The following is a 27340-nucleotide window of genomic DNA, read 5'->3' as shown; positions in this document are numbered from 1 at the left end:
TTAAAATCTCATATAATCTCAAATATAGGATCTCACGTTTCCAAGAAGTCAGGCAACGTTTTTTACTAAAAGCGAAGTATAATTTCAGTATCAAACCCTTTCTTACACGCTTTTATCTTACTTTTTAGATTTTGCTTCCCCTCGAGTCGTTATGCGATTTTGTTCAAGTTCCCATGGAATACTATCGTTATCGTTTGAATTTTAAAAGTTGGTAATTGGCTTTTTGCATTTTTGTTCTGGGAACTCCGCATATTCTTTTGTTGTTGCCAGTGTCGAGTTAGAAATTTGGCGCCGTATCGTTTGCTACTGTGAAATGAATAGAAAAATGTTGGTATCGTTTTCTATGTAAACTTATTTTCAAGAATGGAAGTGTTTATTTCTTCTTCTAAATTCTGAGTAACCATGCATCTATTTTTCTCATTTGTGAATTTTTTTTCCTGCACGCTAACTTCTGTTTATAATTTTCAGCGTCATTAAACAAAATTACCAGAAAAATTTTGATGCAAAGCAGTTTTCCTTATCCCAAAATATAAATCTTTAAAAAAATATTCTAAGGGCAATAAAATATTTTATTTTTCAGAAATATTATTAATTATTCCACGTTTTTATTATTGAAAAGGTATAAATTCGATTACACTAGGAAATAGTATTGATTTTTGGAAAATATGGAGAGTATGGATATGAAAATATGGAGAATTCAGAGGCTTTAACTGGATAGTGGTTTAACTCCATTTAAATATTAAAAAAAAACTGAAGTCTTGCATTCTAGTTCATACAAGAAATTTCTATTTTATTTTAAACCTACTGCATCTGCTTATTTCTGCAACCAAACAGGGAACGGCCAGGAAAAGATAAAAATATACTATAATTAGATTATAAATCCCTTCGTTTCAAAACGAGCTGGTCCGTAGTCCCATTATTCTGATAAGGCCTTCTTTTTAGCTATACTAATTTAATCACTTGATGTAGAAAAGACATAAGTTATTATTTTGCCATATGTTTTTTGTGCCCTTTTTACATCAAAGAACTCAGTTATAACCTTTAATACATCTGATTATCAAATTAATCCTTTGACGACTTTTGCATTACCTCAAAAACAATGATCCATTTTTAAAAATCAGAAGTTTAATTCGCTTGATAATGATTACATACAAAAAAACAAAAGTATAAAACCACTTTAAGTATGTTTATATATTCAAATTTCAGTTAAAAATTTACTCCTAAGCATTTTGTTAACCTTTTAAAGCTATTTTATTTACTGAAATGTGAACATCGATTCATTCTTCCCCTTTCAAAACTTGTGAACCCTGTAAAGTGCTTTTCATACCTTTCGAATCTCACAGTAGAAAAGACACTCTTACAGGGTTGTTCCCAAACTTTTTGATGGTGAAAAATCCTGGCTTTCTTAAGAGTGCGTTCCAAATTTTTACTAGTCTATTCGTGAACTATAGTTTCTAGAAAATTATCTTTTGTGAACTAACCATATTTATAAAAAGAATTGAATGCAGAAATTTTCCGATTATCCAGGGGTGGATTATCCACTTTGTGGTTTATCCGTGGTTTTATTCTAGGGCAAAATCTTATTTTTCTTAAATGCGACCGTAAATATACATTTTAAATTTTGTTTTTTTGCTTACAGTAACTTCTTTATCTACAAGATTTCGTTCCAAAAATATTTTATTTATTTATTTTTTAAATCACCAAGTTGGCGAGTTTTTTACTGCTAAGATGAAAAGCAACGTAATCAATAAATAGTTCTCAATTTTGGAAAATTTTTATGAGCCCAGATAATGATGAATTGAAGTTATTTTTTAAATATTGAAGAAATAAAATCACAAACGCTATTAATTTTCACAAAACTTTGGCTTTTTTTTTTTTTTTTTTTTTTTTTTTTTCATATTGGCGTCTTGCGCTAATTTTCGATTTATCAAAAAAAGGCGCTAGCGAAATATGACCGACTATTAAAATAACTTATTATTGACAAAAAAAAGTGTTATTGTATTTGATGACAGAGTTTCCGAAAACAATTCTATTCTTTTAGATATATATAGTGTAAAATTAAAGCTTTGCTTCCAATTTAAAGACTCGCAAACACTTTTTTTTTTCCATTTTTCTTGGCGAAAAAATTTCGAAAAGCATTCTTAACTTGCACTGAATCGACGCATGCTCTTAACACTCTTAATGAACTCAAAAAGTTTTCTCAAAATCTAAATTCATGGTGGAAGTTTTTCTTGGCGACACTCAGGACGCCACATAAACATTATAGAGCACCTTCAGAACATATCCATTTTGCAATTCACTCTTATCTTTTCGTGTTAAGCACTAAAACCTTCCAATGCGAGAGAAACGATGGAACTGCACACCCCTTGGCGCTTTTAAATTGCCGCCTCCAGTAATTAAACGCCCATTTGCTCTGTTATTTGCATCTCTTACCGCCATCTGTTTTAAGATAGTGTTGTTTTAATGCCCTAAAATTTTCTTTTTTCTTTCAGGACGGTGAAATCTTATCTGCTTGGTTGACCAGTTTAAAATTTGAAGAGTACTGTCCATTGTTCCTGCAGGCCGGGTACGACATGCCTACTATTTCTAGAATGACCCCAGAGGTATGCTTTTTTTTCGATGATTTTTACTGTCTTATTTATCTTGAGTTTTTATCTTAAATCTGTTGCTAATGGTCATTATGTATGATTTACTTTATTAATTGCTAGTTGAGCTTTTTATGTATCTTGGATTTACGATTAGCGGTTCTTTTAGAGATTATCTATATGATTATAAAATATAATCAAAAGCATTTTATGTTTTTATTGTGAGCAAGCTTTGCCCACTTATGAATTTTCTATTTATTTTTATTTTCATTGAATCGTTGAGTCTAAAAACAAATCATATTCTTAAAAAATTTATCGGAGATTGCCTGTTCTCTAAATTAAAGATTTAAATATAATTGAAGCGGTCAATTTTGCAAATCTGCACTTTCGAGGAAAAAAAAAACTGTCAATTGAGGAAAGATTGTCTAATAGTAATTGTCTAATCTGTTAAATTATCGAAATTATATTTGAACTAAAATATAAAATCCAAATAAAGTAATTTGAAAAAACTTTTTTTTAACATTTATATTCAAAGAATATATCAACAATTGATTTTGCGAATTAAAGAAGTTTCAATTATGAACAACTGTTTCTCTTACATCAATAATTGCAAATTATAAAAAAAATTGTTTGGAAATAAGCTTTGAGAGATTTTACCTTTAACACAGAGAAAAACACCGGTGTTTCAAGCTGTACTTCATAACCAAAAATTATTGAAATGCTAACCATAATATTTTTTCACTTATTTTGGCCTAATTTAATCAAAATAATTTAAAAAAATGAAAAATGTATTTTAAAAAAATTTTACGTTAAAGGGTTAGTTGGAAAATTTTATTTACTATGTTAAAAATACTAAGTTTATTTGAATTTAATGGAAATAATAATAGTTTAATGGAAAAATATGTTAAATGAAAATTAAAGGAAATTGTTTCTACGAAATTACGCCTGTTAAAAATTATCAAAAAAACTGTTTGATTAAAACAAACATTTGATTAATCGTTTGATGAAAACTTTCTAAAAATTTAAGTATTTTTAAATTTGTTAATTATCAAGTTTTTTAATTAAAATTTTTATTTACTAATTTAATACGATTTTACATTTTATGTAACTCAGATTTATCACATTTATTTTCGGATTTGTAAGCAATACAACTGATTATAATTAAATATGTATAGATATTGAATTAGGTGATAAATTCCGCTTTTAGGAATCAGGAAACGACTGAAATTTGCACTGTCATCAGCCATGTGGCTGCTGATTTAAGTACTCTAGCTAGTCGGAAAATGGTCAAAATTTCAATTAAGAAAAAACCCTCCCCCTCGTATAAGAAATCAAGTTAATATAATAAATTTCCTTTTCTTTGATTTTTTTATTACATATTTGTGAAATTCGTCGTTTTCCGTGTTTGGAGTACTTCGTCTGATATTCTAAAAATGTTCTAGCGATAATAATAAAAGCTGATTTTTTTTCAGACGATATAACTTCACTTTTTGTTACAAAAAAATCTATTTTCCTTGAAATCCATAAAACGACATCCATATTTCTAAGTGTTACGTGACTTATTGCGAAATTTATTCATTTATTGGTAAACTTTTCGCTTTGAAAAAAAAAAAAGAACGCTGAATTTTTATCGTCACGAACTCCCTAGCTGTTGCAGGTTGGAATCGAATCGTTTTATTTATTTATTTCCGTCTTATGGCATCAAAGTTGCGTATCATCTGCTTGTTTCTAAACATTCTTCAGTATGTCCGGCATTTTCTGAAAGTTCTATTTTTGATTAGAAAAATCTATTGAAAACTTCTAAGGCCTGCCTCTTTTCTAGAAATTTTATCTTTTTTCTACTAAATCTAGTTTTCTGACCCTTTTTACTTATCTTTTCCCAAAAGCCTTCGCTATTTTTTATTCACTTGTTCTTTTAAACCATAATTACATTTTCAACAGCATCGTCATTTTCTTAGAGAATAAAATATTTTTATTCCATGCCTAGGTATGTTTACTTTGTCTCTGCTGCTTTTATATCTTACGGCTAAACAAATTAATACTCGAGAGAAAATATTTGAGTTGAAAGGTTTATTTTTAACATCTCTGACATTTAAATTTTACAAATCCATTATTGATTCAAAAACGAATTTCTCAGTGTTATTAAATTAATATTAAGATTCACAGTTAAAGAGAATTTTCTCTTACCGGTTTTTAAGAAAGTTTGTACCATTGTCATTTGTTCTAAAGATAAATTTTGTTAAATTTCAAAGTTAATAGTCTAGTTATAGACTCAAGAATGTTTGAATTATTAATGTTTTGTTTAAGTTTGAGATTATTTTTAAAGATTGCAACCGTATAAACTGATTTTTCTTTCTTTTCATAAAATCGTGCATACAGATAATATTTTAAAAATACAAAGATCATTTCTAACTATTATTTTCTTCGATTCGCTTTTATTTCTTACACTAGGCTCTTGATGTTAAAGTTGAAATTTAATATCCATACAAAAATCTATTAATATTAAATTATCGATTTTAGATTTCAATTTTATTGATGTGTTTAAAAAGTACTCGAAAAATATTTCTGCTTTAAGTTTCTATTTTGAAAATATAGTGAGAACGGTGACTTAAAAATGATTTTTTCGTATCTATAATTTGTATGTAATCTGCAGATCTTTTGAAAGCAGAATAAAATATGCCATTACTTAGTAAACTTAATCTTTTAATATCTTTTTTCTTTTTATTCTATATTAAATTAAATCTAAAAATTCTACTATATGGTAAGGGAAAAGAATTACCTTACCAAACTTTGCAAAATCTTATCTTTTTATTGTGCTTATAAATAAAATCCATTGTATTTTATTATTATTTTTTTAAATATTATTTGTTTTTAAACCCGAAACGTAAAAACGCATGTCCTTCAATATTTTTTGTTTCTACGACATTTTTCGTTGACGTAAATTACGGGGGTTGCTATTTATATTTCTGGCCTTATAATGAAAAAACAAATATGTAGGATCGAAATTGGTTTTATTGTTTTTCAAAATATTCTCCATGATGATCAATACACTTTTGAATGCGTTTGAACCAATTTTCAAAGCACTTTTTCCAGTCCGATTGAGGTAACTCCAAAACATGCGTTTTGAATGCATCAACCGCTTCTTCGGGGGTCGAAAATCGTTGTCCACGTAATTTATTTTTGATGTGTGGGAATAAGAAGAAGTCATTGGGTGCCAAATCAGGGCTGTACGGCGGATGACCCATCAGTTCGATCTTTCGCTCCGTCAGAAATGCCTTTGTTTGAGTCGATGTGTGAGAGCTCGCTTTGTCATGATGAAGAATGATTCGCCTGTTCTTCTGCTTTTTTCGAATTTCTCCGATGACTTCTGGCAAACAAATGGTCGTGTACCATTCAGAATTGACCGTCCTGCGTTGCTCTAACGCCACTGTCGCCACATGACCGTTAATGCCGAAGAAACAGACAATCATTTGTTTCGATGTGCTTCTTCCTCGAACAACTTTTGTTGGTTTTGCCTCGTCTTGGAAGACCCATACAGTTGATTGCTGTTTTGTTTCCGGCTCATATGCATAGATCCATGATTCGTCACCTGTGTAGATGTTATACACAGACACAGCCTTTGATGTACCTTGAACGTGTTTTTCCAACATTTCCTTGCACCAATCGACACGAGCCTTTTTTTGAGCGTTTGTCAGATTATGCGGGATCCAACGCGAACAATTTTTTTTTACGCTCAAATGTTCATGCACTATTTTATTGATGCTAGTCATACTAATGTCCAAAGACGCCTCTATCTCACGGTATGTCACATGACGATCTTGCTTTATCAGTTCACGCACAGCATCGATCTTTTCTGGCACAACGGATTTTGGACGACCTGCACGGGATTCATCCTGGATCGAACATCGACCACGATTAAATTCGTTATACCAATTTTTTACAGTGCTGTAGGATGGCGCTTTATCGCTGAATAAAGAATAAAGTTCATCGAAGCACTCTTGTCTTGACAATCCACGTCGAAAGTTATGAAAAATAATGGCACGAAAATGTTCACGATTCAATTCCATTTTTTGAAAGAGAAGAACTTTTCAATTTACTGTCAACAACACAAATGAAGCTATAATGGTAAATCGTCTGCTGAATTTATGTTTAAAAATATCAAACTTTCGATTAAAATCGTCTGCGGTCGCCTAGCAACACTTACTGTTGCCAAGGCCAGAAATATAAATAGCAACCCTCGTATGTGAAGTTAAGTTCATATTTTTAACGCGTTGCTTAATTTGTTTGTTTAAAGAGACGTTTTTTAAATTTACTCCCAGTTTAAATAGAATATTATTTATAAATTGTCCGTCACAATCGTCACTATACTTGATTCTCAATAAAGTAAGTGAATTAGGGAATAAAAGAACAAAGAATATAGAAAATAAAGTTTACAAACTTATAATTTATAGTACGGCAGAGTAAGGCGGTCCATGACCACAATTTTTATTTTCTCCTAATTCTATATACTTTCGAACGAAATTTTTACCTCTAAACTAAATTTACAATTCAACGAAATCTCTGACAACTCACTCAGCCATGAATCCCCTCACAAAATCTAACAATTACTGATGAAAGGCTTATTTCCATATCACCACGTGGAATGAAGAAACATCAAAAGGAAGAGAGGGCGTCCAACGGGCGCTTGGTTGCGCCCTATGACGCGGACATTACCGTTGTCATGGAAACAGTTTTAAAACCATCTTCTGCATCTTTTTCTTTCTCAGACTTCGACTTCGCTTCATCTGCTTTCCGAAATCGCATTGTAATTTTTCCCGCCCTTACATCACTGTAATAACAAGACAGGAATTGCAGAATGGGAAATCCTGTTATGTTAATTTTTTATGGCTTTTTTAGGGAAAATATATACCTTTTTTTCCCTTTAAATTAAAAAGCTAAGTTGTGTTGTTTGCTTCCTTGTTTGAGTTAGGTATATCTGATACTTTTTATAAAATCGCGATGGCAATGGGGAATGCAATGTATGTTTGCTTTAAGATGAATTTATTTGAGAGAATTTTTTTTTTCTTTCTGTTCTGTGTTCAAACCTATTTGGAAAGAAATGGATAATGTTAATTTTAAACTGCAATTTTTTTTTTTTAAATACTTCGTTTAAATAAGTTTTTTAATTTATTTTTAGACCTGGTGTATCTTATTCTTTTTATGAAATCGCGATTTCTATGAGAATTTAATTTCAATACAATGTATGTCTGCTTTAAGACGGATTGATTTGAGAAAACTATTTTTTTATGCTTTCTTCGAAACTGTTTGTAAAGAATTGTATAATGTTGATTTATAACTGCAAACATTTATAAAATATTCCGTTTATGTAAGTTTTTATTTATTTGTAGGCGTGGTATAAAGGTTTCTGTTTATAAAATCGCGATTACTATTGGGATTGAATTTGGTGTATCTGATTCTTTTTATGAAATCGCGATTACTATTAGGATTGAATTTGGTGCATCTGATTCTTTTTATGAAATCGCGATTACTATTAGGATTGAATTTTAGCATGTTTGCTTTTAAAGGGACGGATTCATTTGGAAATTTTTTTTTCCAGTCTGGAGAATTAGTTGATTTAAAACTGTAAAAATTTATAAATTATTCTACTTAATTTTTGTTTATTTATTTGAAGAAATGAAACAGAGCTCTAACCTATTGTCATTAAATAATATTGATTTATTGCTTATTCAGAAAGTTAAACCATTTTCGTCTATAAATTTTACCATTTTGACTACCTATAAAAAATGTGTCATTCTATATTTTTTGAATTTTAATTTTGTCAGTTTCTCTCTTTCATTTTTTTCTTTTTCTATATTTTGAAAGTTTTTTTTCTGAAACGGTTTGCGACTACTCCGTAGCCTCGTAATTTTGAACCCAATCCAGAAGACAGAGGAACTCCTAGAATAAGTATTGGGAGAAATTTGCCTTCGTGGAGGATTTTTTGATGGAACTAACCCACATTTGCTTTACATGGAGGGGAAAACCACGAAAACCTCCCACGGTTAATGTATATTATTAGAATATATATTATTAACTCTTAATATAAAGTTTTAGAATCCCTTTCTAAATTGAAGTAAAAAAGTATAGATATCAGGGTTCGCAAAGTAATATTCAAGCTGAGGAAAAAGAATGCAGCTATGGAGATATAATAAAAGATTAATTTTAAAAAAAAATTAAAACTTGTTTGACTGCTGGGAGAAACCGAAAGATGTTGATAAACGATTGTTTAAAAATCACTTTGTTTCCTCATAAAGTCTCTATTTTTGACATTTTTCGATTTGCCTTCTTCACTAGTGATGATAGCATTTTTGTTTCCCCACTTTTAATTATTAATTTAAGATTTATGCGCTTTTTTTTTTCATTTCATTTTTGACAAAGATTCTAAAAATGTATATTAAGGGCAGTTGTTACTTTATGTGTTTGTATCAAATGTTTAGAAAGAGTATTTTAGCTTGTAGATTGCAGCGAACCTAAATTATTCTATCATTAGTATCCTTGAAATTTTTTTATTATAATGTTCGCTTATTACTTTTTTCTGTTGATTTTTCTTATACTACTTAAAAAACTAAGTTCATCTAGTTCATTTTTTCCCCATTGTCTGAGCTCACCTGTCACTTTATAGATTAAAAATTTCAGTTTGTTTACGTTCGTAAATATTTACTTATCTCAACAATGCACTCTCTCTAAGCATTTGTGAAAAAAAAAATGATTATAGCTTCACATGCTACGGAAGCGTGAAAATTAATCGTTGTTTACAAAGCACTTCAAGCCATCAATCTCCCTATTTCAGTTAGGTACTTAAATTATACGTCGCGTGAAATGATTAAATTTGATATTTCTACGTTTTCTAGCATAGTATAAGTTAACGTAATAACAGGCAATATTTAATTAAAAAATTTTGCTAAAATTTATAGCTTGGAAAACTATTTTTTAAAAAAATTAGAAGCATAATATTTGGATGCATAATATCCATCAACCGTGTTATCATTTTAATTTACATCTTTTGGAGCATTCCCCCCCCCCTTTATTTATTTTTTTAAGGACTCAAACTAATATATGTTTGAATTTCAGTCTGGTTCTTTTTCGGCAGCAATTTAATGAATTATCCATGACCGTCAAAAAGTAATAAACGAAGGCTAGTTTGTCCTAATGCTTGATCCATGAGTTCCCTTCTCTTATTTTTTTCACGACCAATTATTATCTTAAATTTCATTTTAAAATTATTTTATTTCATAAAATAATAATAAAATAAATCTCTTAATGAGGCGATTTTATTATTTTTTTTAAAAATATACATGTTTTTTAACAATAAATCGATTTTCTCAAATTCACAAAAAACTAACTGTTAATTTTAAATGTTTCTATGCATTCTAGTGCAGATTTTCTCAAATTCACTAAAAAATATCAATTAGCATCCTCCTTTCCACGCTTTGGCCTGCATCTCCTTGTTTAATTAGCCTTTAATGGAAAACGACTTTAAAACAATGTCGTTTTAAACGCATTTTTCTGGAAATACGAAATGAACTCTGGCTTCCCCCATTAATGACAATTTAGTGTTTTGGAAACCGAGCATAAATTAGTGGAAAGCCCTTTCAACTTAACCGTATATCATTCCATTGGAGGATCGTTTCGGAAGTAATGGTTAGAATACCACCCAATCCCATTTCGGACGCGGAAATTCAGTTTACCAGAAACGAATCCTGTTGGGAAGTCCATGTCTAGGATTTGTTCTTGCTCTTTTTTTTCTTCTTCTCGGCCAATATAATTGCCTTATTTTAGTTTTGCTTTGCAACTTCTCTAGCGCCGCCGAAAAAGTTATTTGATTTGTTGCATTGTGGGTAGGAGTGTAAGTAAATTGTTTTAGTTTCTTTGTCGTTCGGAATAAGGAAATACAAATATTGAGCTTTTTATTATTCTTTCTTTTTTTTCTAACACCTTTTGTTTGTAAATGTATTTCAAGTTTGTTACTATAATAAAGTTTGAGAAACTTGTTTTGTATTGTATAAAATGGTAAAAATCTGGAATAGGAAGACAAGTAATGTATTCGTTTTCCTGATTAGTTCTGCCAAGGAAATATAAAGTTATAATGAATCGTTTGCATATTGGTCTCTCACTTATTTTACACTTGAGCATCTAGCTATAATGAACCATTAAGAGTTAACCCTTTGACGGAGAATTTTTGTTAGATTATTTTTCTTACATTTTTCATTATTTTGTATTAATTTATGTCAAAATAAGTGAAAAATATTATATTCAGCAAATATTATACAATTTAAAGAAGGTTATGAAATTTTCCAACGTTAAAGGTAAAATCTTCCTAACACAGTTCGCATCCTAACAATTGTTTTTCAAATTTTCTCTTATTCGCAGTTATTTAGATCTAAGAGAAACAGGTCCCGCAGTGGACTGATCGTTAAGACACTCCCAGCAGATCACCCAGAAGTCAAGCATCACTGGCTACGGTCAGTGTGCGGGTGGGTGACCACTTGGATCAGTCTGCGTAGGGACCGAGGGTGTGCGGCATTGGTCCTCGTTAAACTGTGCTACCGTAAAGTGCTCGACTTCGCGAGGAGGTCGTCGGGCTATCGAAGCGGGTGTGCCATCCCTTCCGCAGAGGATCAAAATTGTGATGGCATGTCTTCGGATCATCCTCCGGGATGTTTCCCAGACCGTCGCCAATAGCCCATTGTGCAGCTCTAGTGCGACGTAAATTAACAACAACAAAGAGAAACAGTTATTCATCATTGAAATTTTTTTAAATTTCATAATCTATTATTATTAAATTTTTGAATTAGAATTTTAAAATATTTTTTTTAATCTACTTTTTTTAGTACAAATGTAATTTTGATAAATCTGATAGATTTTTTTAGGAACTATTAAACTGTTTTTCATAATTAAAAAAATACCAAAATGTATTTTTACTTGTAGTTAGAGCGTCAAGAAATATATATAAGGGACACTGGTGTCCGTTCTGCGACAAAGGGTTAAACACATTCTTACCCTGTGTGTCACACATTGAAATTTCATAAACAGCGCTATTTTGGCTGCCATTCTTTACTCTTACTAAATGGTAATAAACTTCGTGATAATTTTTTTTTCTTTTACCTGAAGGACTTAAATTTCTACCTCAATTCAGTATAAGTAAAATATAAGACTCTTTTTCGAAGACCCTGTTTGCGTCATTTAATAAAGCTTTTTTTTTTTTTTTTTTTTTTTTTTTTTTTTTTTTTTTTTTGCAAATAATGAGCTATTCTCATAACTCCTGTGAGTTTATGACAGTTATTTACGACTATTTAGTCAAATCTAGCCTATCTTCAAACAACGTCATCTATGCTAATTCTGAAAATACATTTCAAAACGTCAATATGATGAAAAGTAACAGTTTTGTGAAAATGAAAGCGTTTGTGATCTAATTGTTTTAAAACATTACTCCAACGTTGCATTATCTGGACATATAGAAAGGAGAAAAAATTTTGCAAAATTTGGCAATCATTAAAAAAGTTGAATTATTTTTTAAAATGTTTAAGTAATTTATCCGTTCTAAATCTCGGATAATTTTTTACGACAAGATGTTATATAGTTTAAAATTATATCTCTGCCCCAAGTTTTACATACCACATCTATCATTTTTTAATAATAAATTATTCTATACTGCATTAATTTGTAAAATTTATTTTTTTACTACGCATTTTAAGAACTGCTGTCGTCATGTTTAAATTTTAATGATTCAGTTTCAATTGTATTAATATGCATATTAATAAATAGTTTATCTGAAATACTACAAAATTTTATCCCTAAATGAATATTTAAATTAGTCGGCAACGTTTGTGATTCTAATTTCCAACTTTATAATGATTTTTTTTATTTTTTTATTCTTAAATTACATTAAAGGATGTACGTTCACGTGCGTGTTTACGTTTTTTGCTATTCAGAAATTCACTGACATCACGTATGAAAGATGTAAAAGAGATAAATCAAAAAATTTTAAACTTGTACTCCCAGTAAAAATTTCATACATTAATTCTACTTAAAATGAAAAAAATTTACTCCATTTTTGTAGATTTGGCCATTTTTGCTCATTCTTTGAAATACTATTCCATTCTTTCTCAGCTAGTTTTTTAAAAATGACGATGCTTTGCGTTTTCTCATAACTGTCGTTGGAATATATCCGTAACTAAACCTATTGAGGAACGGGGTAATTTTTTACCGGAACGGTAGATTGTTGTTGTTGTTGTTGTTACTTTACGTCGCACTAGAGCTGCACAATGGGCTATTGGCGACGGTCTGGGAAACATCCCGGAGGATGATCCGAAGACATGCCATCACAATTTTGATCCTCTGCGGAAGGGATGGCACCCCCGCTTCGGTAGCCCGACGACCTGCGCGCGAAGTCGAGCACTTTACGGTAGCACACTTTAACGAGGACCAATACCGCACACCCTCGGTCCCTACGCAGACTGATCCAAGTGGTCACCCACCCGCACACTGACCGTAGCCAGTGATGCTTGACTTCGGTGATCTGCTGGGAACCGTGTCTTAACGATCAGTCCACTGCGGGACCCGGAACGGTAGAACTTAAACCTTTATTTGACCGTTGTCTCTGTTGCACCAAATTTCGTTGATGCGAATGATTTTAACATTTAGTGTAAGTCGATATTTTATTTGCAAATGCTACAAACTCTTTGAGGTAATTGCAATGCATTGTTAATAATATTTCAAAAAATTTGATTCAATTGCGATGTTGTACTGACTTTGATATTGAGTTATGTAGAAGGTATTCTGTATTCAACAATTTTTAGAATCCGTATTAAAAGTATTGCAAGTATATACAACAACGCTATTGAAATTCTATGAATACGGAGAAAGGCAGTTGAGACTAAAAACGTCAAAACCTGTTTTATTTTATTTTATAACCGTCGTTGAACAGCCGACCCAATTTCATGGGTTTACGACTACTAACGTTCAACTCCGTAGCCTTGTAATTTTGAACCAATCCAGAAGACAAGGAAACTCCTGGATTAGTACCCCCAGAGGTATTGATTTGTTGTGGGAACATGGAGGACTTTGAGACTAGACATATTTAACGTGCATCAGTCACCATTTACTACACGGGGAGTCTTCGGCCGGCGAGGATCGAACCCACGACCTCTTGGATATGGGCCCAGGAAACAAAGTGGATTAGTAACACCTCCACGTTTAATCAGACAATTAAATGTCATTTTATTTTTAATGTTTTCCCCCCCGCTTGCCTCACTCGACAGATTTCGATAACATTTTTTTCTTCCTCTCTTCTATGTTAATTTGCTATTTCAACGAAACTTTAACTTAATTTTTGAGAAGGATTCTAAAAATATATAGTAGGAATGGAGATTACAAACCAACCTGTAGTTATTTTTGTGTTTGCTGCTGTAATGTAACAGGATAAATCAAGTATTGTGAAGTTCTTTAATTAATTTTATTGCCAAAAATGTCTATATTTTATTGACCAAACATGCAACAGCTAATTCCATTTTTTTTTTTTTTTTTGCAGGACCTAACAGCTATTGGAATCACGAAACCAAATCACAGACGCAAATTAAAAGCGGAAATAGCGAGACTAAATATTTCAGATGGAATTCCGGAGTATAAGCCTGTAAGATAACAAAAACTTGCATATTTTAAAATCACTAAAGGCATTTTTTGTTGATCTTCAAGCATTCTTACATTTAATTTCATTTTTCTAGACATCACTGCTAGAATGGCTTCACTTGTTGAGATTGGAAGAATATTTCGAAACTCTCTGCGATCAAGGGTATGATTCTGTCGATAAGGTTACGGAACTCACTTGGGAGGATTTAGAAGAAATAGGCATTCAAAAATTAGGTATGTTTCTATTTTTTATTTTATTGAATTGGGTGTAGAATTATGAAGTATTACCTGTGTTCATTTTCCTCTGTAGAAATTTTGGAAATTCTTCACCATCCTATTTTTTAAAGAGCCGTTCAATAAAAAAATGGCTTAAAGTGGAATTCATAATGGGGATTTATAAATCAATTCATAGAAGGTGTTTCAACTACTAGTTTTGTTTTTTTAAAATTTAGAAATCTTAATACCAAAGTCTCTACAGAAAAAATTAATAAGTCTAACATAAAATTAAAAAAAAATTTTTTTTTAAAATATTGAAGAATATAAATTCTAATTATTATATTGATATTCCTAAAAATAAAAACGCAATCTAAAAAAAAAAAAAAAAAAACTGCACTAAGAGCTTGAACAACCCATTTTACTCTAACCAACATGTTTCAAATTGGTAGTACATACTAATTAAACTTGAGTTTTTCTTTAACCTAACCTTTAATTAACCTTTTTTTTAATGTATTGTTTATTTAAAAGTATTCTAGATGAAGCAACAAGATTTAAGAACTATTATTATTTTTAATGAAATTTATTGTTTAAGGTCAAAATCTATTTTTTTTAAAATCAAAAAATCAAAATGTGCGTAAACTATTTTTGCGTTACAACAAAGGTTTTTAATAAAAAATATATATCATTTAGATTTTCAAAGATGCATTTATACCCCCCTAGTGCAAATATAATTTAAATTAGATTATTTTTAGATTTTTATTTTCAATAGTATGTTTCTCAGGCAGTTAAATATTTTTAAGGGGGGGGGGAAATAAAATTGTAACTAAAACATCTCAAAACATTTTCTAATCATTCCAAACCTTTAAATTTCTACCTGTATTTTAACTTTCATTTGCTTGCATTATTTTTATCCCCTAAAAACTTTCATGAAAGGATGTTATTCATAAATATGTTAAATGTAAAAAAATTATTAAATTTCTGCTAAAATGATTAGGATTAACGGAAAAATAAATTGACATAAATAAATCATAATCTTAAAATTTAGTTTAGTAGTTTCAGAAGAGTATTTCATTTCCATAATATTTTCATGTTTTAAACAAACATTTATAAATCAAAAAAATTTTAAAGGGTTGATGAATAAACTAAAGTTACATTTGTGTCAATCCACTTGAATTTTTATTTTTTAAAAATTATTGAAAATGATTTTTCCTGAACTATTTTTCAGGGCATCAAAAGAAAATTACTTTAGCCATTAAACGAGTGAAAGATATTGTAAGTGGAAGACGTCCCAGTCAAGTTGCAGATGCTCATGACCACCAAGGGACTGTAAATAATTTACCTCGACCGACTACTTTGAGTGAGTATTTACTTCTTGATATTAATTATCGTTTTTCAGTTTTTATGGTTAGAATTATGCCATAGTTGAATCAACTTATTCTAAAAATACCTATTTTAAACACTTGATTTTCTTATTTGATTTTATATTTCAAACCAGATTTTTCCTTAAAAATCGTCGATAGTACCTATTTATTTTTTGAAAACCTTTTTTTAAATGTTGCAACCCCAAATGTCTATTACATTTTGGGTTGCAAATTAATGAAGAAAAAAAGGTTTCCAAACTATGACATATTATTACTATTACTGTGGTCTAAAGAATCAAAGCAGAATTAAAATGATCAAAAACCAGTTTCGTTTGCTTGTAGCAGCAATGGCCTTTTGCTATATGGGTGATTGTCACAAAACATGACAATTCACTGTCCATTGCACCAAGATCTAATACTATAATACTAAAGTAACTTTTTTTAAAAAATTAATAAATAGCATTGACTGTTTTGTATAGTTAAAAAATTTTGTTGAATATCAAAAAGTCATTTTCCTGGCATGTCCCAAACAATGTTTCCAATAATAACTAGCTTCAAAACCTCCCATAAATTTTTCAATATTTAATTTTTTTTATCTCAACCGGTGTAAGCATCTCTAGAATACACGCAGAGGGTATTATTTACAAAAACTTCGTTTAAATTAATTTTTTCTGTCAATAATTTGTTTGTCCCAAGAAAATCTGTCATTTTCCTGGCTACTTTTATTTAGTGGTTTATAACCGAAATAGATAGAGCCAGTAATCAATATCTTTTGTTAATAGATTAATTAGATACCCTCCTCTATGAACATGTCTTGTTGTATAAATAAGGAACCAATTTTTCTGGGTCAAAATCTATTTCAAAAAATTTTTCAAGGTGAGTAGGTTTTTGTGTTGTCATTTTCCTGGCTTCTTGAAATCATTAATAACATAAACTACATAGATTTATCTGAGTTATTTTAAGAAATCCTGTTGTTTTTTGCAGGATATAAACGTCTTAGGCAAAAATATTAAATTAAAATAAAGTTATATGCTATAAAATGGCGAGTTTGTCATTATCCTGGCTGTCTTTTTCCTGGCTTATGAATACCAGGACAAGAAAATTTTTTAAACTGCTAATACTGTAAGGAGGGAAAGCAAATATTAACCTAATACCAAGTTTATGTATGATTGTAATATGCTTGGATGTAATCAAAGTTATTTATTTATTTAATGATTGATTATTATAAAAAATTTTATTCTGTACATGTCAGCAACAAAACAATTTTTGATTCTTTCAACAGTGGACAAAAAGAATTAATTTTAAGCAATTTATAGTCCATCTAACATAAAGGCTTAAGTTAAGTTGCTCACTATTAACTTAAAATGACTGTTTTTTAAACTTCTAAGCTAATATGTCATTTTCCTGGTATTCAAGATTTGGTGAATTTCTATTTTAATTTTTTTCTCGAACAAGTATCAATAAACTACACTGCTGTATGTAAGATATTAATAAGTGTAACTAAAGAAGTATACAAAAAAAAATTTAAGATTATTTTGAGGACTTTAAATTTGAAGAAATGTTTTGGACCGATTTGTCATGTTTCTTGAGAATCACCCATATATCACCTTAAATAACCTGGTTTTAAATTATTTTAATCATTCCCCTGCTTCCCAATAGCTCATAATGAAACTCTAGTGCCACATAAATAGAGTACCTGCATGCTCTTATTGACATTAGCAGTGATTAATCCTATTTTCAGAATGTTCTTTCTTCAAGCATTCTAGAAATGTATATTAAATGCGGTCATTCGCTGATTATCCTGTGTACGAAAATCATGTTTACTATCATTTCCAAGCACTCAGTTTTCTTCATTTAACTCATATTGATGAAAATGTGCCATTTTTATATTGCAGTAAACAATTAAATAGTGAAAAACAATAAATAGTAAAAAATGAGTAATAACATTTGGCAATATGCCTGTATGTTGAAACATGAAAAATGACAACGTTTGGTCTATGATGATGTAGATAATTCTGGACAGAAATGTATTAAGGACATAATATGGTCTTCTTAAAGTTGCATGTTACTGCTTGTTGCTAATATTAATTCCTGCTACAAGTATTTTAGATTAATTAACTTTGAAGAAAATATTGTTGTTGATGTAACTAGCCAACGTAGATGTAATGTGTGTTGTTCAAATAAAAAGTTTTCCAAACATGTAAAAAAAAAATAAGTAAATAAAAATCCATGCAGAAATGGTTAAATTATATGTTGATATCAATGTTATGAAATGCTGGCATTTTATAGAATGCCTGTAGTCTATTGTATATAACGTCTGACATTTTTAGCCTGAGTATGAAATATGAGAATTGCTTTGTGTTGTTGTATAGAATTTTTTTAGGTTAGTCATTAGTCAATATATAGAATATCGGATTTCATACATTGATGGTAACATAATACAATAGCCCACATAATTATTTTTACTCATTTACTTTTTCTTTTGAAATAACATTAAAATCTATTCAGGATTTTCTGAAATAATAGTTTATGCTGGAAATTTGGATTTTTTCAACCAGTTACTTCTGACAAGCATGTGTTTCATTTTAGGCATATTAACTAAAGATAAATTTTCATTTCATTTGTTACTTAATCATAAACTTTTTATTTTAGATAATGTCCCACCCTATTCCTACCACAGCCAAGAAATCACCATCCCAACTCATCAGACTAGAGTTTCTCCTACAACTAATGATCCTAATGTAGAATTAAAGACATTCCAACAATCACCACCTAAAGAAGAAACTTTTAGGCACTACATTTCAAATCGTGACTGTAACTCTCCGTCCCACCTCAATAATTTATATCAGCCGAATGTTGTTACTATTCAGGTATAGTTACAGTGTTCTAAGATTTAAAATTATCTTGATATTTCTTACACATGCATATTTTCAATCATTTTGTTGTTGTTTATCTTCTTGAATTCTATTGTTCTTTATTCTAATGATTTCTATGTTTCCTTATCGTATTGAATTCTTTTGATTACTTTCAGATAAATCTACTTAAACTATACTAATAAATACTGTAATTTATTGTTATAATAATTGTATAAACAACTTAGAGTATGGAAAAAGTAGAACAAAACTCATATAGAATGAAGAAAAATTATGAAGAAAACAAATAAACAAGGAGTTATTGCCCGTAGTTATCATTTTCCAATCAAGGGAAGACAAATTTAGGCTGATCTTTTTGGTGAGAAGAAAATCTAGTGGCAATTTTTTTACATGAACTGATAAAAATTCTTTATTAGCACGAAGTAAAAACTCAAATTCATCATTATTTCTGTAGCTAATACAAGAGCAACTATTTTCAGAGCAGCTTATTTCTCTGTTTTTCTTAAAAAAATTAATAAATAGAATGCTATAGGTAATTTTTTATCTTTAACATAGTGGTATTAGCTCTGGGAAAATGATTCCTTTTTTTTTCTTTTAAAGTTTGAGGTTAGTTTTCCTCACTTATATAAGTTGTAGGTTTTTGGTCAACATCAAAATCTAACACTTTCATTGGATTTTCTCACATTATGCGATAGACATATTTTTTTATCGAAAATTAAACTAGTTTTTAGAATTTTTCACTGTTATCTATTTTAAGATTTAATATTACTAGAGTCTCACAAGTTTTTGGTGCCCTTGCCTTAATTTGAATAAATCATGTTATAATTTCAAATTTTTCGTGCAAAACACTTTTTAATTTTGATTAAAAAAAGGATGTTGCTTCTAATGCCACTTGCCAATGCTAGCAATCCTGTTTAGTGAAACCAAGCAAATTTAAGGCAGAGAATGAGTCTCTTGTTTTTCAGTGGCGCCATCTATAGCCAAGAATACAACTTCAGCCACACACACATCACACCTCATTTATCAGAAGGACCCATTCATTCATCCACAGAGCGTAATTTTGACCTGAACCATAGAACAATCAATGTCCTATTCAATATCCCTAGAAGTATTTATTTGTTATGGGAAAACAGTAGACTTTGTGCCTAGCAGATTTAATGTGCACCAGTCACCATTTTCGACACGGGGAGTCTTTAACTGGCTGGGATCGAACTCACGACCTCTTCATGAGCACAACGTCCTACCAGCCTATTTATGCTCGCCTCAAAGAATTATACAAATTACATGCTCAGTTAAAGAATTTGCAATTATAAAGTATTACAAATTTTTCCAATTTTGTAAAAATTTAATGATCTCATAAATTGAACTGATTTGTGGTAATCAATTTTATCAGCCTTGGGTGATCTCCCAGTTTGTTACTCTCTTAAACATGATCTTGATAAATTGCACGTGTGAAATTTATTCAACTTCAATTTAATTTTTTTGTTGCTACTGAAAAAACTTTGATATTTAAATCAATTTTTTTCCATGCATCCTAGTTCATCTAATCAAATATTCATCTAATAGATTACCCAGTTTTGACAGTTTCCCCAAGTCCAGGGCTGATTGTGCTCCGGAAAAAATCCGAATTTTTCTCTAACAGTGATCCGGAAGTTTCCGGAGATCAAAGGTTCAGACATTTCAAAAAATTATTGATCACAAAAGTTTCCGGAAATCAAATTTTCAGAGGTGGAACTTAAAAACACAGTTTATTTTATTTGTTTGTAAGGGAGAACCAGATAATTTATGAGCTTATACTCAAGATTAATATTTATTTTTTTATCAGTAAATAGTTATTATTATCATAAACTCAAGAAAGACATATTTGTAAATTTCAATTACTTCTCCAGGTCTTTCATAGGTATGTGTAAAATTTTAAATATATTTTAATTAAACTAAGAAATATTGAGAAAAAGGAAAAAACCTTGTTTAGATTTTTTTCTAATTATTTTTTTACTCAAGAAATTTTCCGAAATTTTGAGTTGGGCTCACAATCACCCTTTCAAGTCTAATTGTTACTACCCTTTTGAGCTATAACATGAGGGAAACCGTTTATTGCGAATTTAATTTCACCTACATAGGTTACTTAAAGTTTAGAGAAAAGCAAGTTCAGGTAGACATAGAGTAAACCATAAAGTTTCAAATTATGATTTTTTTTTCTCAAAATATCAAAACACAAACACTTTATGACAGTATTACTCACAGTGGAGAAATGATCCTCCCATAATTTGTTTGCAGTTGAAACTTTATGGTTTACTCTAGGACTCTAACTAGACTTGCTTTTCTCTATGCTTTAAAATGTCAATGGAGCAGAAAATTGGTGATTAAAAATTTCTCCCATGATATCACATCATCTTAGCATCTCCAATAATTAAATTGTATCATATATCTTTATTTTAATAAAAATTTAAAAGTATGCCGCTTAATTTATGCTAATTTGTTTGACATAAACAAAGAAAATATGAAAGTAAGTAGGTTTCAATTTGCGTCTATACATTTATAGAGTCATTATAATGCTGATTTATGTTTAGTTATCTAAGATTAATGATATTTTATCACTATTATGTAATCCATAGACAATGGAAAAAGACTGAAAAGTTCAAAATTGTACTTTTCCCCACCTTTCCAACCATACATCATTTTACTATGAAATACTCGTTCTTTTTAGGTTCGTTCAACTAGCCGAGGTAGATCTCTCGAGAGTCTCGACATGGATGACTCTGTCTCAACTGTGATGCATCCTCCCTATTACGGCAACTCCGACTGCTGGTATGATACTGTGAGTGCATGGAGAAGTAATGGATATGACACAGACAGTGAACTCAGTGTCCACGACCATTACAACTCATATGAAACTAGTGGAACTGCAACTCTCAACAGACCAAAAGGCATGGTGAAACCAAGACCAGTCGCCAAAATCACCGCAAAGAGCCGGCAATCTGATCCAGAAATAAACTATGACATAGACGATGACCCAAAAACCCTCAAAATAGCAAACCAAATGATAGACAGCTGGTCACCCCAGCATTGGTCCAATATGAACTCTTCACAGCTTTATGGTACATTGAGGAATAAAAGAAACCCACCGCCTCCGCCTAAGAGAACTAACTCGATTAAAAACGAACGTAGCATTGAAGCAATGAAAGACGAGGCTTTTGCAACTTGTGTGAAAGGACTTGCTTCGAGATTTGTTATGGGCAGTACTACAGAACTTCCACCTCCTCCTGGTGATACTGACAGATCAGTATCTCCAGCTTTGACTGAAGACTTTCCTCCTCCTCCTTCCCCTCTTTGTTCTGTTTTGGACTTGACAGATTCTTCTGTTCCGAAAGAGGACAATGTTCGTGCCAAAGATTTACCAGGTGATAATTCTCGCGCCAAGTTCCGGCAGAGGCGAAAAGACTCTGCAGACTCTAACATTTCGACATCTAGCACAGAGTCGAATTCTCTACCTTTTGCCAATGAGAATGTTGGGACTATCAAACAAAGAGCTGCAAAGTCTATAGCTTGTGAGAATTCGCCGGCTGCTTCTCCATCGTCGACACTCAGGAAGACTAGCTTGCCTTCAAGTCAAGGTACATAATGTCAAATCTAAGTTCAATTTATTTAACCCTCTGACTGCTATCGCAGAAATCTCATACCTCGTTGCTTTCTTAGATGTAGACGGATTGTGAGTTAAAATCCTCTAACCATTGGGCTAACTGATTTTTTCTCTTCATGTAACTCAAATGCGGTTTTATTCCATCAAAAGGCCCTCCACAAACCCTAGCTTGTCCCAATACTTGATCCAAAAGTTCACTTGCCTTCTGTATTGGGTTCAAAACTACAAGTCTATGATGTTGAACATTGATAGTGATAAACTTAAAATCGGATTGACGGTTCTGCGTCAGTTACAAAAGAAAAATACCTCATTGCTTAACAACGAGGAGAAAAAAATTTTTTTTTTTAATTTGTCTGCTATTTAGTATGTAAATTCATAAATTATAAAAATTAAATCATGGCATTTTAAAACTTAACCATTTGGGAAGAGACTATGTATTAAAAGTATCAAATGTTTTGATCACTTATATGGTGGATAGATGTGTAATAGAATTGGATTGTGTATTATATTGTAATGTCCTAATACACTGCTGACAAAATCAATATTGCACAAAATGTATTCATTTCCCTCTGATTGTTTAAATTAAAGCAATTAGCAGTCATCTATTTCTTAATATACCTGCTAAAGTATTTTTTGTCTACATATTGATTTCTATACTTTGCCTGAGCTCTTGCTCTTATATGGTTTGTAAAATAGCCCCACAATGTATTTGTCATTTGAATAACTGTTTTTATGTTATGTGTGGCATTTTTACATCTACATAGCCTAAAAAAGTAGCTTATAATTATAATAGCTAACCGTATAATATATAATAGCTAACCGTATTTTTACGTTTACAATCTCAATTGCCTTATTTTCAATACTTATAAAAATTAATAAGATAATTTGATAAGGCAAAATTTGTATTCAATTTTTTAAGTAAAATTTATAAAGACATTAATTTTATTAACAGTAACATGCTAGGTTTCTTTTTGAATAACAGTCACTTAATAAACGAAAGTTGTTGTATTGAAGAAAAAAAACAGCACTTTTCAGAGGAATATTTTTAAAGCTATTGTTTTTAAATATAAGTTAGTAAAAAAAAATTATTTTTTTAAAGCATTAAAATCTTTAAGTTGATTAGATGTATTTTTAAAAAACTGCAAATTGATAGTGAGTTGAATTCTATAAAAAATTAATTCAGAAAACACATAAAACGTTTTTAAAATGGACAAAATTTATGTGGCAATGGTTTAAAAATAGTTATTCAAAAAGTGCATTTACATTCCTACATGTTGCCAGGTACTAGTTATGGTACTATAGGCCATATTAAAGATTAATGTAATAAAGATTTGCTCATATTTCCTGAAATATGACAAAAAACACAAGGGAGTAAAACTAGTGTTAAGGAGCCCAATTATTAGATTGATCTTGACTAAACTATTGGAACAATTCAAAATTGTTGAAATAAATAAATTCAGAGAAGTTAAGTTTTTGTATGACATTCCCTAACGTAATAAGAGTAGTTAGCATATTTAAGGACAACCCTTTAAACTATTAAGATTGAAAATTCAATAGTTAGAACAAAAGTTGATTAGAGTGATGTTTTATTTAATGAAATGATGACCCACTGAGCATAGTAGCATTCATTCTATAATAGGAATTTTCAATTGTTTAAAGACTTAGTGTTTTTCTTATTACAAATCCTAATATTTTATAAATTGTTGTAGTTAATATAATATAAAATCATAAATTCATTTACTAAACACAGTGTAAATATGGAGTAAAATTTCAACAATGACACTCTACAAGCTTCCAGGAATTGATTTAAAAACTGACTCTTTTATGAATTATGTTCTGTAAATAACGAATGTTACTCCTGTTGTACCTACAGAATTTTTAATCTATCAGTATATTTAAAGTAAGATATCTATCAAATAGCATGTAAAAAATATTAGATTTTTCTATTCTGATTTATTTTTTATTTATTTCTTGCAGCGTCTGTGTCAAATAAACGAGTAACAGATAAAAAAGTGCTAAAGGATGGTAGTAGTCGTGCCATGGATCAGTAAGTTCCTTTTATTTTCTTGAACTATATTAATTATACTTAATAAACTGAATTAATTTTAAAGGTTTTGATTTAAAAAAGATGTATCATAGATATTTATATAATATTGTGTAATTTCTATATTGTTAGTCTTTTTTATATTGCACGAAATTTTGAATATGTAAGAACAAATTTGCTTAATCTCATCTGAATTCATTTTACCTTCTTGCCGTATTGCAGTAGTTCACCCCTACAACTTTGAGGGAGAGTAACCAGGGATCCGGTTAGGGGTTTTCTGAGAGGTACCTATTTTGTGAAAATTAAAAATTATATTAAAAAATCAGCACAAAAATATTATTTATCGTTTCTTATGGGATACAAAAATGAAACTTTAGGAAAAAATATTTTGTGAAGTTACCATTTTTCCTTAAGGTTAATTTGTGAAGGTACTGCTAAAGGGTAGTAAATTTGGCCTGGACAGACCCCTCGTAACCGTACAATGTACTATTTTTCAAACAAATTATCATTATCATTTACATACTGTATAATATAATTTAATAGGTATTTACTGTACATAAATTGGTAATTTGTATTACAATTTTGTAGGTAGCATCATTACTAAATTTTGCATGTGTGAAACCTTTTAATAGAAAATAGCATCAAAACAGTTCTCTAGGACTAATTTTTCTTCTTCTTAATATACTTCTAACACTACATTAAAAATTATTATGTAGTAGTTATTTTTTACTTTTTCTTGGTCTAAAAAGTTTCTTTTTAGCCAAATAATAGCATATTTTTAAAGATTTAAGATATTAGGTAACTGCAATATTATGACAGTAATACCACTACAAAACTCTTGTAACTATGTTTTTTAAGTGTTTGTTGTATCGAATCTATAGCTTTTAGTATTATCATGGGGCGTAGCCTTTTTAGAAAGTGCTTAAAGGTGCTTATTTTCGTTATTTAAAAGCCCATAAAGATGCTTTTTTCATTGGGTGTTTTTAAAAAGTGCTTAATTTTCCCTTTTCAAAAATGAGATGCGAAAGCGTGCTTTTCACATTGTTCTATTCAAAATTTTCACAGTTCGTTTCGGCGTACCATCGGTCCATAGCGCATGAAAGTGCCCATCATTTTACTTGTTTGATGAAATACTTGCGAGTCCATATGTGCGTCGACTGAACTGGGTTCTGTGAGTTTATTGCCTTCTCATGTGCAACTCTGCTGCATTTTGCAAGATATTCTCAATTTCAGACTTCATTTTCGACCCTCTGATATGGAACCGAAAAATCCTTCGATCATTTTATAGCGGCTAATATAATCAAGAAAAAGAGTTCTTTGTTAGAAACTAGTTATTTTCTCGTGATCATTTAAAGTTTTTGAAAATTATTTTGCATTTTGTTAATGTATATAGTGCTTCAAAATACTTTTTGAGTACTTAAAAAGTACTTAAAAGGTGCTTATTTTTTGTTGAAAGATTTGGTTTTGCACCTTGGTTATATTTACTTAATCTAATCACAAATCCATTGTTAAATCTTAGCTAGCTCAACTATTTAAATTCATAAATTTTATAAAATTGAAGTAGTAACAAATATCTATTTTATGGAATATGTATGTTGAGTGCCAATAAAATTATAATTGTTTTACATTGTTTTTATTTTAGTTCTGGTGCCACTGATGTGATAGTTGATATAGAGAACATGTTGGCTAATTTATCCACTCAACTAGACGCTATGTTAGAATACCAGTTAAAGGAGGGTTGAATCTATCAACCGTAGCTCTGTCCAAATTTTAACAACCGAACAACAACCATTTTTACTCACTTTTTGATGTTGGAAAAAAGATATAGAAACATTTTTGGATTATTTAATTAGACGCTGTAGCTGGCTATGGCAACAAAAAAAAAGAATTTTTAAAAGAAATTCATTTTTTCTCCCTCTTTTCAGTGTGTAGTTCACAGATTTTTCAACTTGTTGCTGATATCAAAACAATCTTGAATTGAAAAAGAAGAAAAAAATATTGTGTAAGAAATACTGAGCTATTTTCATATGAAAAAAAAAACTGGTAGTGTTTTTCACATTTGTACCAAAATAGGATTTTATGTTCTTTAACCAATCGGTTCTGTTCCTTTTTTCTTATCTTTACGGAAAAATTTTGTTTTCAATATAGTTTTGAATTGTTTTTATGTGATCAGGGTTCATTCAGTACTAAAAAAACACTTAGTGCTTAGAATGCAGTGCACAGGGAAATAACGATATGTTTTAACAATATATCATTCTTGCGAAAGTGAATAACATGTCTTTTGCCGAGTATCGAAAGTAGGATAAGTATCCACAACAATAATATCACAAGTATAATGGTTAATAATACAATCCTGTGTGCTTAAATTAACTTTGGGTTACAAAAATATTGTGAAATTTTGATTTTTCCAATGATTTATCGCAACAATGAAAATTCTCACATTGCCTGCCTTTTTTAAACAATTTATTATTTTTAAGTAGAAATGTGGTGATAAAAATAAGCTTGCTTATTAGAACTAATCTTTAAAAAAATATTTAAATCTACTAACAAAAATCTATGTTTTCAGTTGGAATTAAAAGGTTTGTTTTAATCAAATTGGAAACTAAAAATAATAAGATATCCAGTTAGCGTTCTATCAATAGATTTACTATTGCTGTTAAATATTAAGTTGGTAAAAAATATTTTAAGGACATATTTTTTTTAAATAATTTTAAATTTATATTGTGTCTTTTTGCAAGAGCTGTCTGAACCCTGGTTACTAATTATTATGTTCCTGTTTAAACGAATGTGACCTCTGAAGGCTTTTAACCGTAACAAATTTATGTTTATGAGTAAAATATCAAATTGCAGCAGTAAAATGAAAGTTTTTCTTATTTTTTCGTTACACATTATCTATAACTTATGTTTAGATAAGATTTGTGTATTATTGAATTTCATTAATTTCAACGCAACTA

The 27340-nt window shown here is 30.1% G+C and overlaps 1 protein-coding gene across 3 annotated transcripts in view; it reads left to right on the top strand.

Moving 5' to 3' along the window:
- The window catches only part of LOC107451127 (caskin-2), a 351713-nt gene extending 324660 nt beyond the window's left edge, over nucleotides 1–27053 (top strand). For all 3 annotated transcript variants that reach the window (XM_016067122.4, XM_087151724.1, XM_071186767.2), the window contains exons 16-23: nucleotides 2493–2603; nucleotides 14155–14256; nucleotides 14348–14486; nucleotides 15694–15825; nucleotides 18482–18699; nucleotides 21410–22316; nucleotides 24320–24389; nucleotides 26029–27053. In XM_016067122.4, the coding sequence (XP_015922608.1) occupies nucleotides 2493–2603; nucleotides 14155–14256; nucleotides 14348–14486; nucleotides 15694–15825; nucleotides 18482–18699; nucleotides 21410–22316; nucleotides 24320–24389; nucleotides 26029–26128 (1779 nt within the window). In that variant the 3' untranslated portion in view covers nucleotides 26129–27053. The remainder of the gene's footprint in view (nucleotides 1–2492; nucleotides 2604–14154; nucleotides 14257–14347; nucleotides 14487–15693; nucleotides 15826–18481; nucleotides 18700–21409; nucleotides 22317–24319; nucleotides 24390–26028) is intronic.
- The last annotated feature ends 287 nt before the right edge of the window (nucleotides 27054–27340 follow it).

Source organism: Parasteatoda tepidariorum, chromosome 9 (genome assembly GCF_982258835.1).
Source record: "Parasteatoda tepidariorum strain Cologne lab strain chromosome 9, Ptep-v5.0, whole genome shotgun sequence".
In the NCBI taxonomy this organism is placed as follows: Eukaryota; Metazoa; Arthropoda; class Arachnida; order Araneae; family Theridiidae; genus Parasteatoda; species Parasteatoda tepidariorum.
Note: the sequence above shows the minus strand (reverse complement) of the source record. Positions and strands in the feature narration are given on the sequence as shown.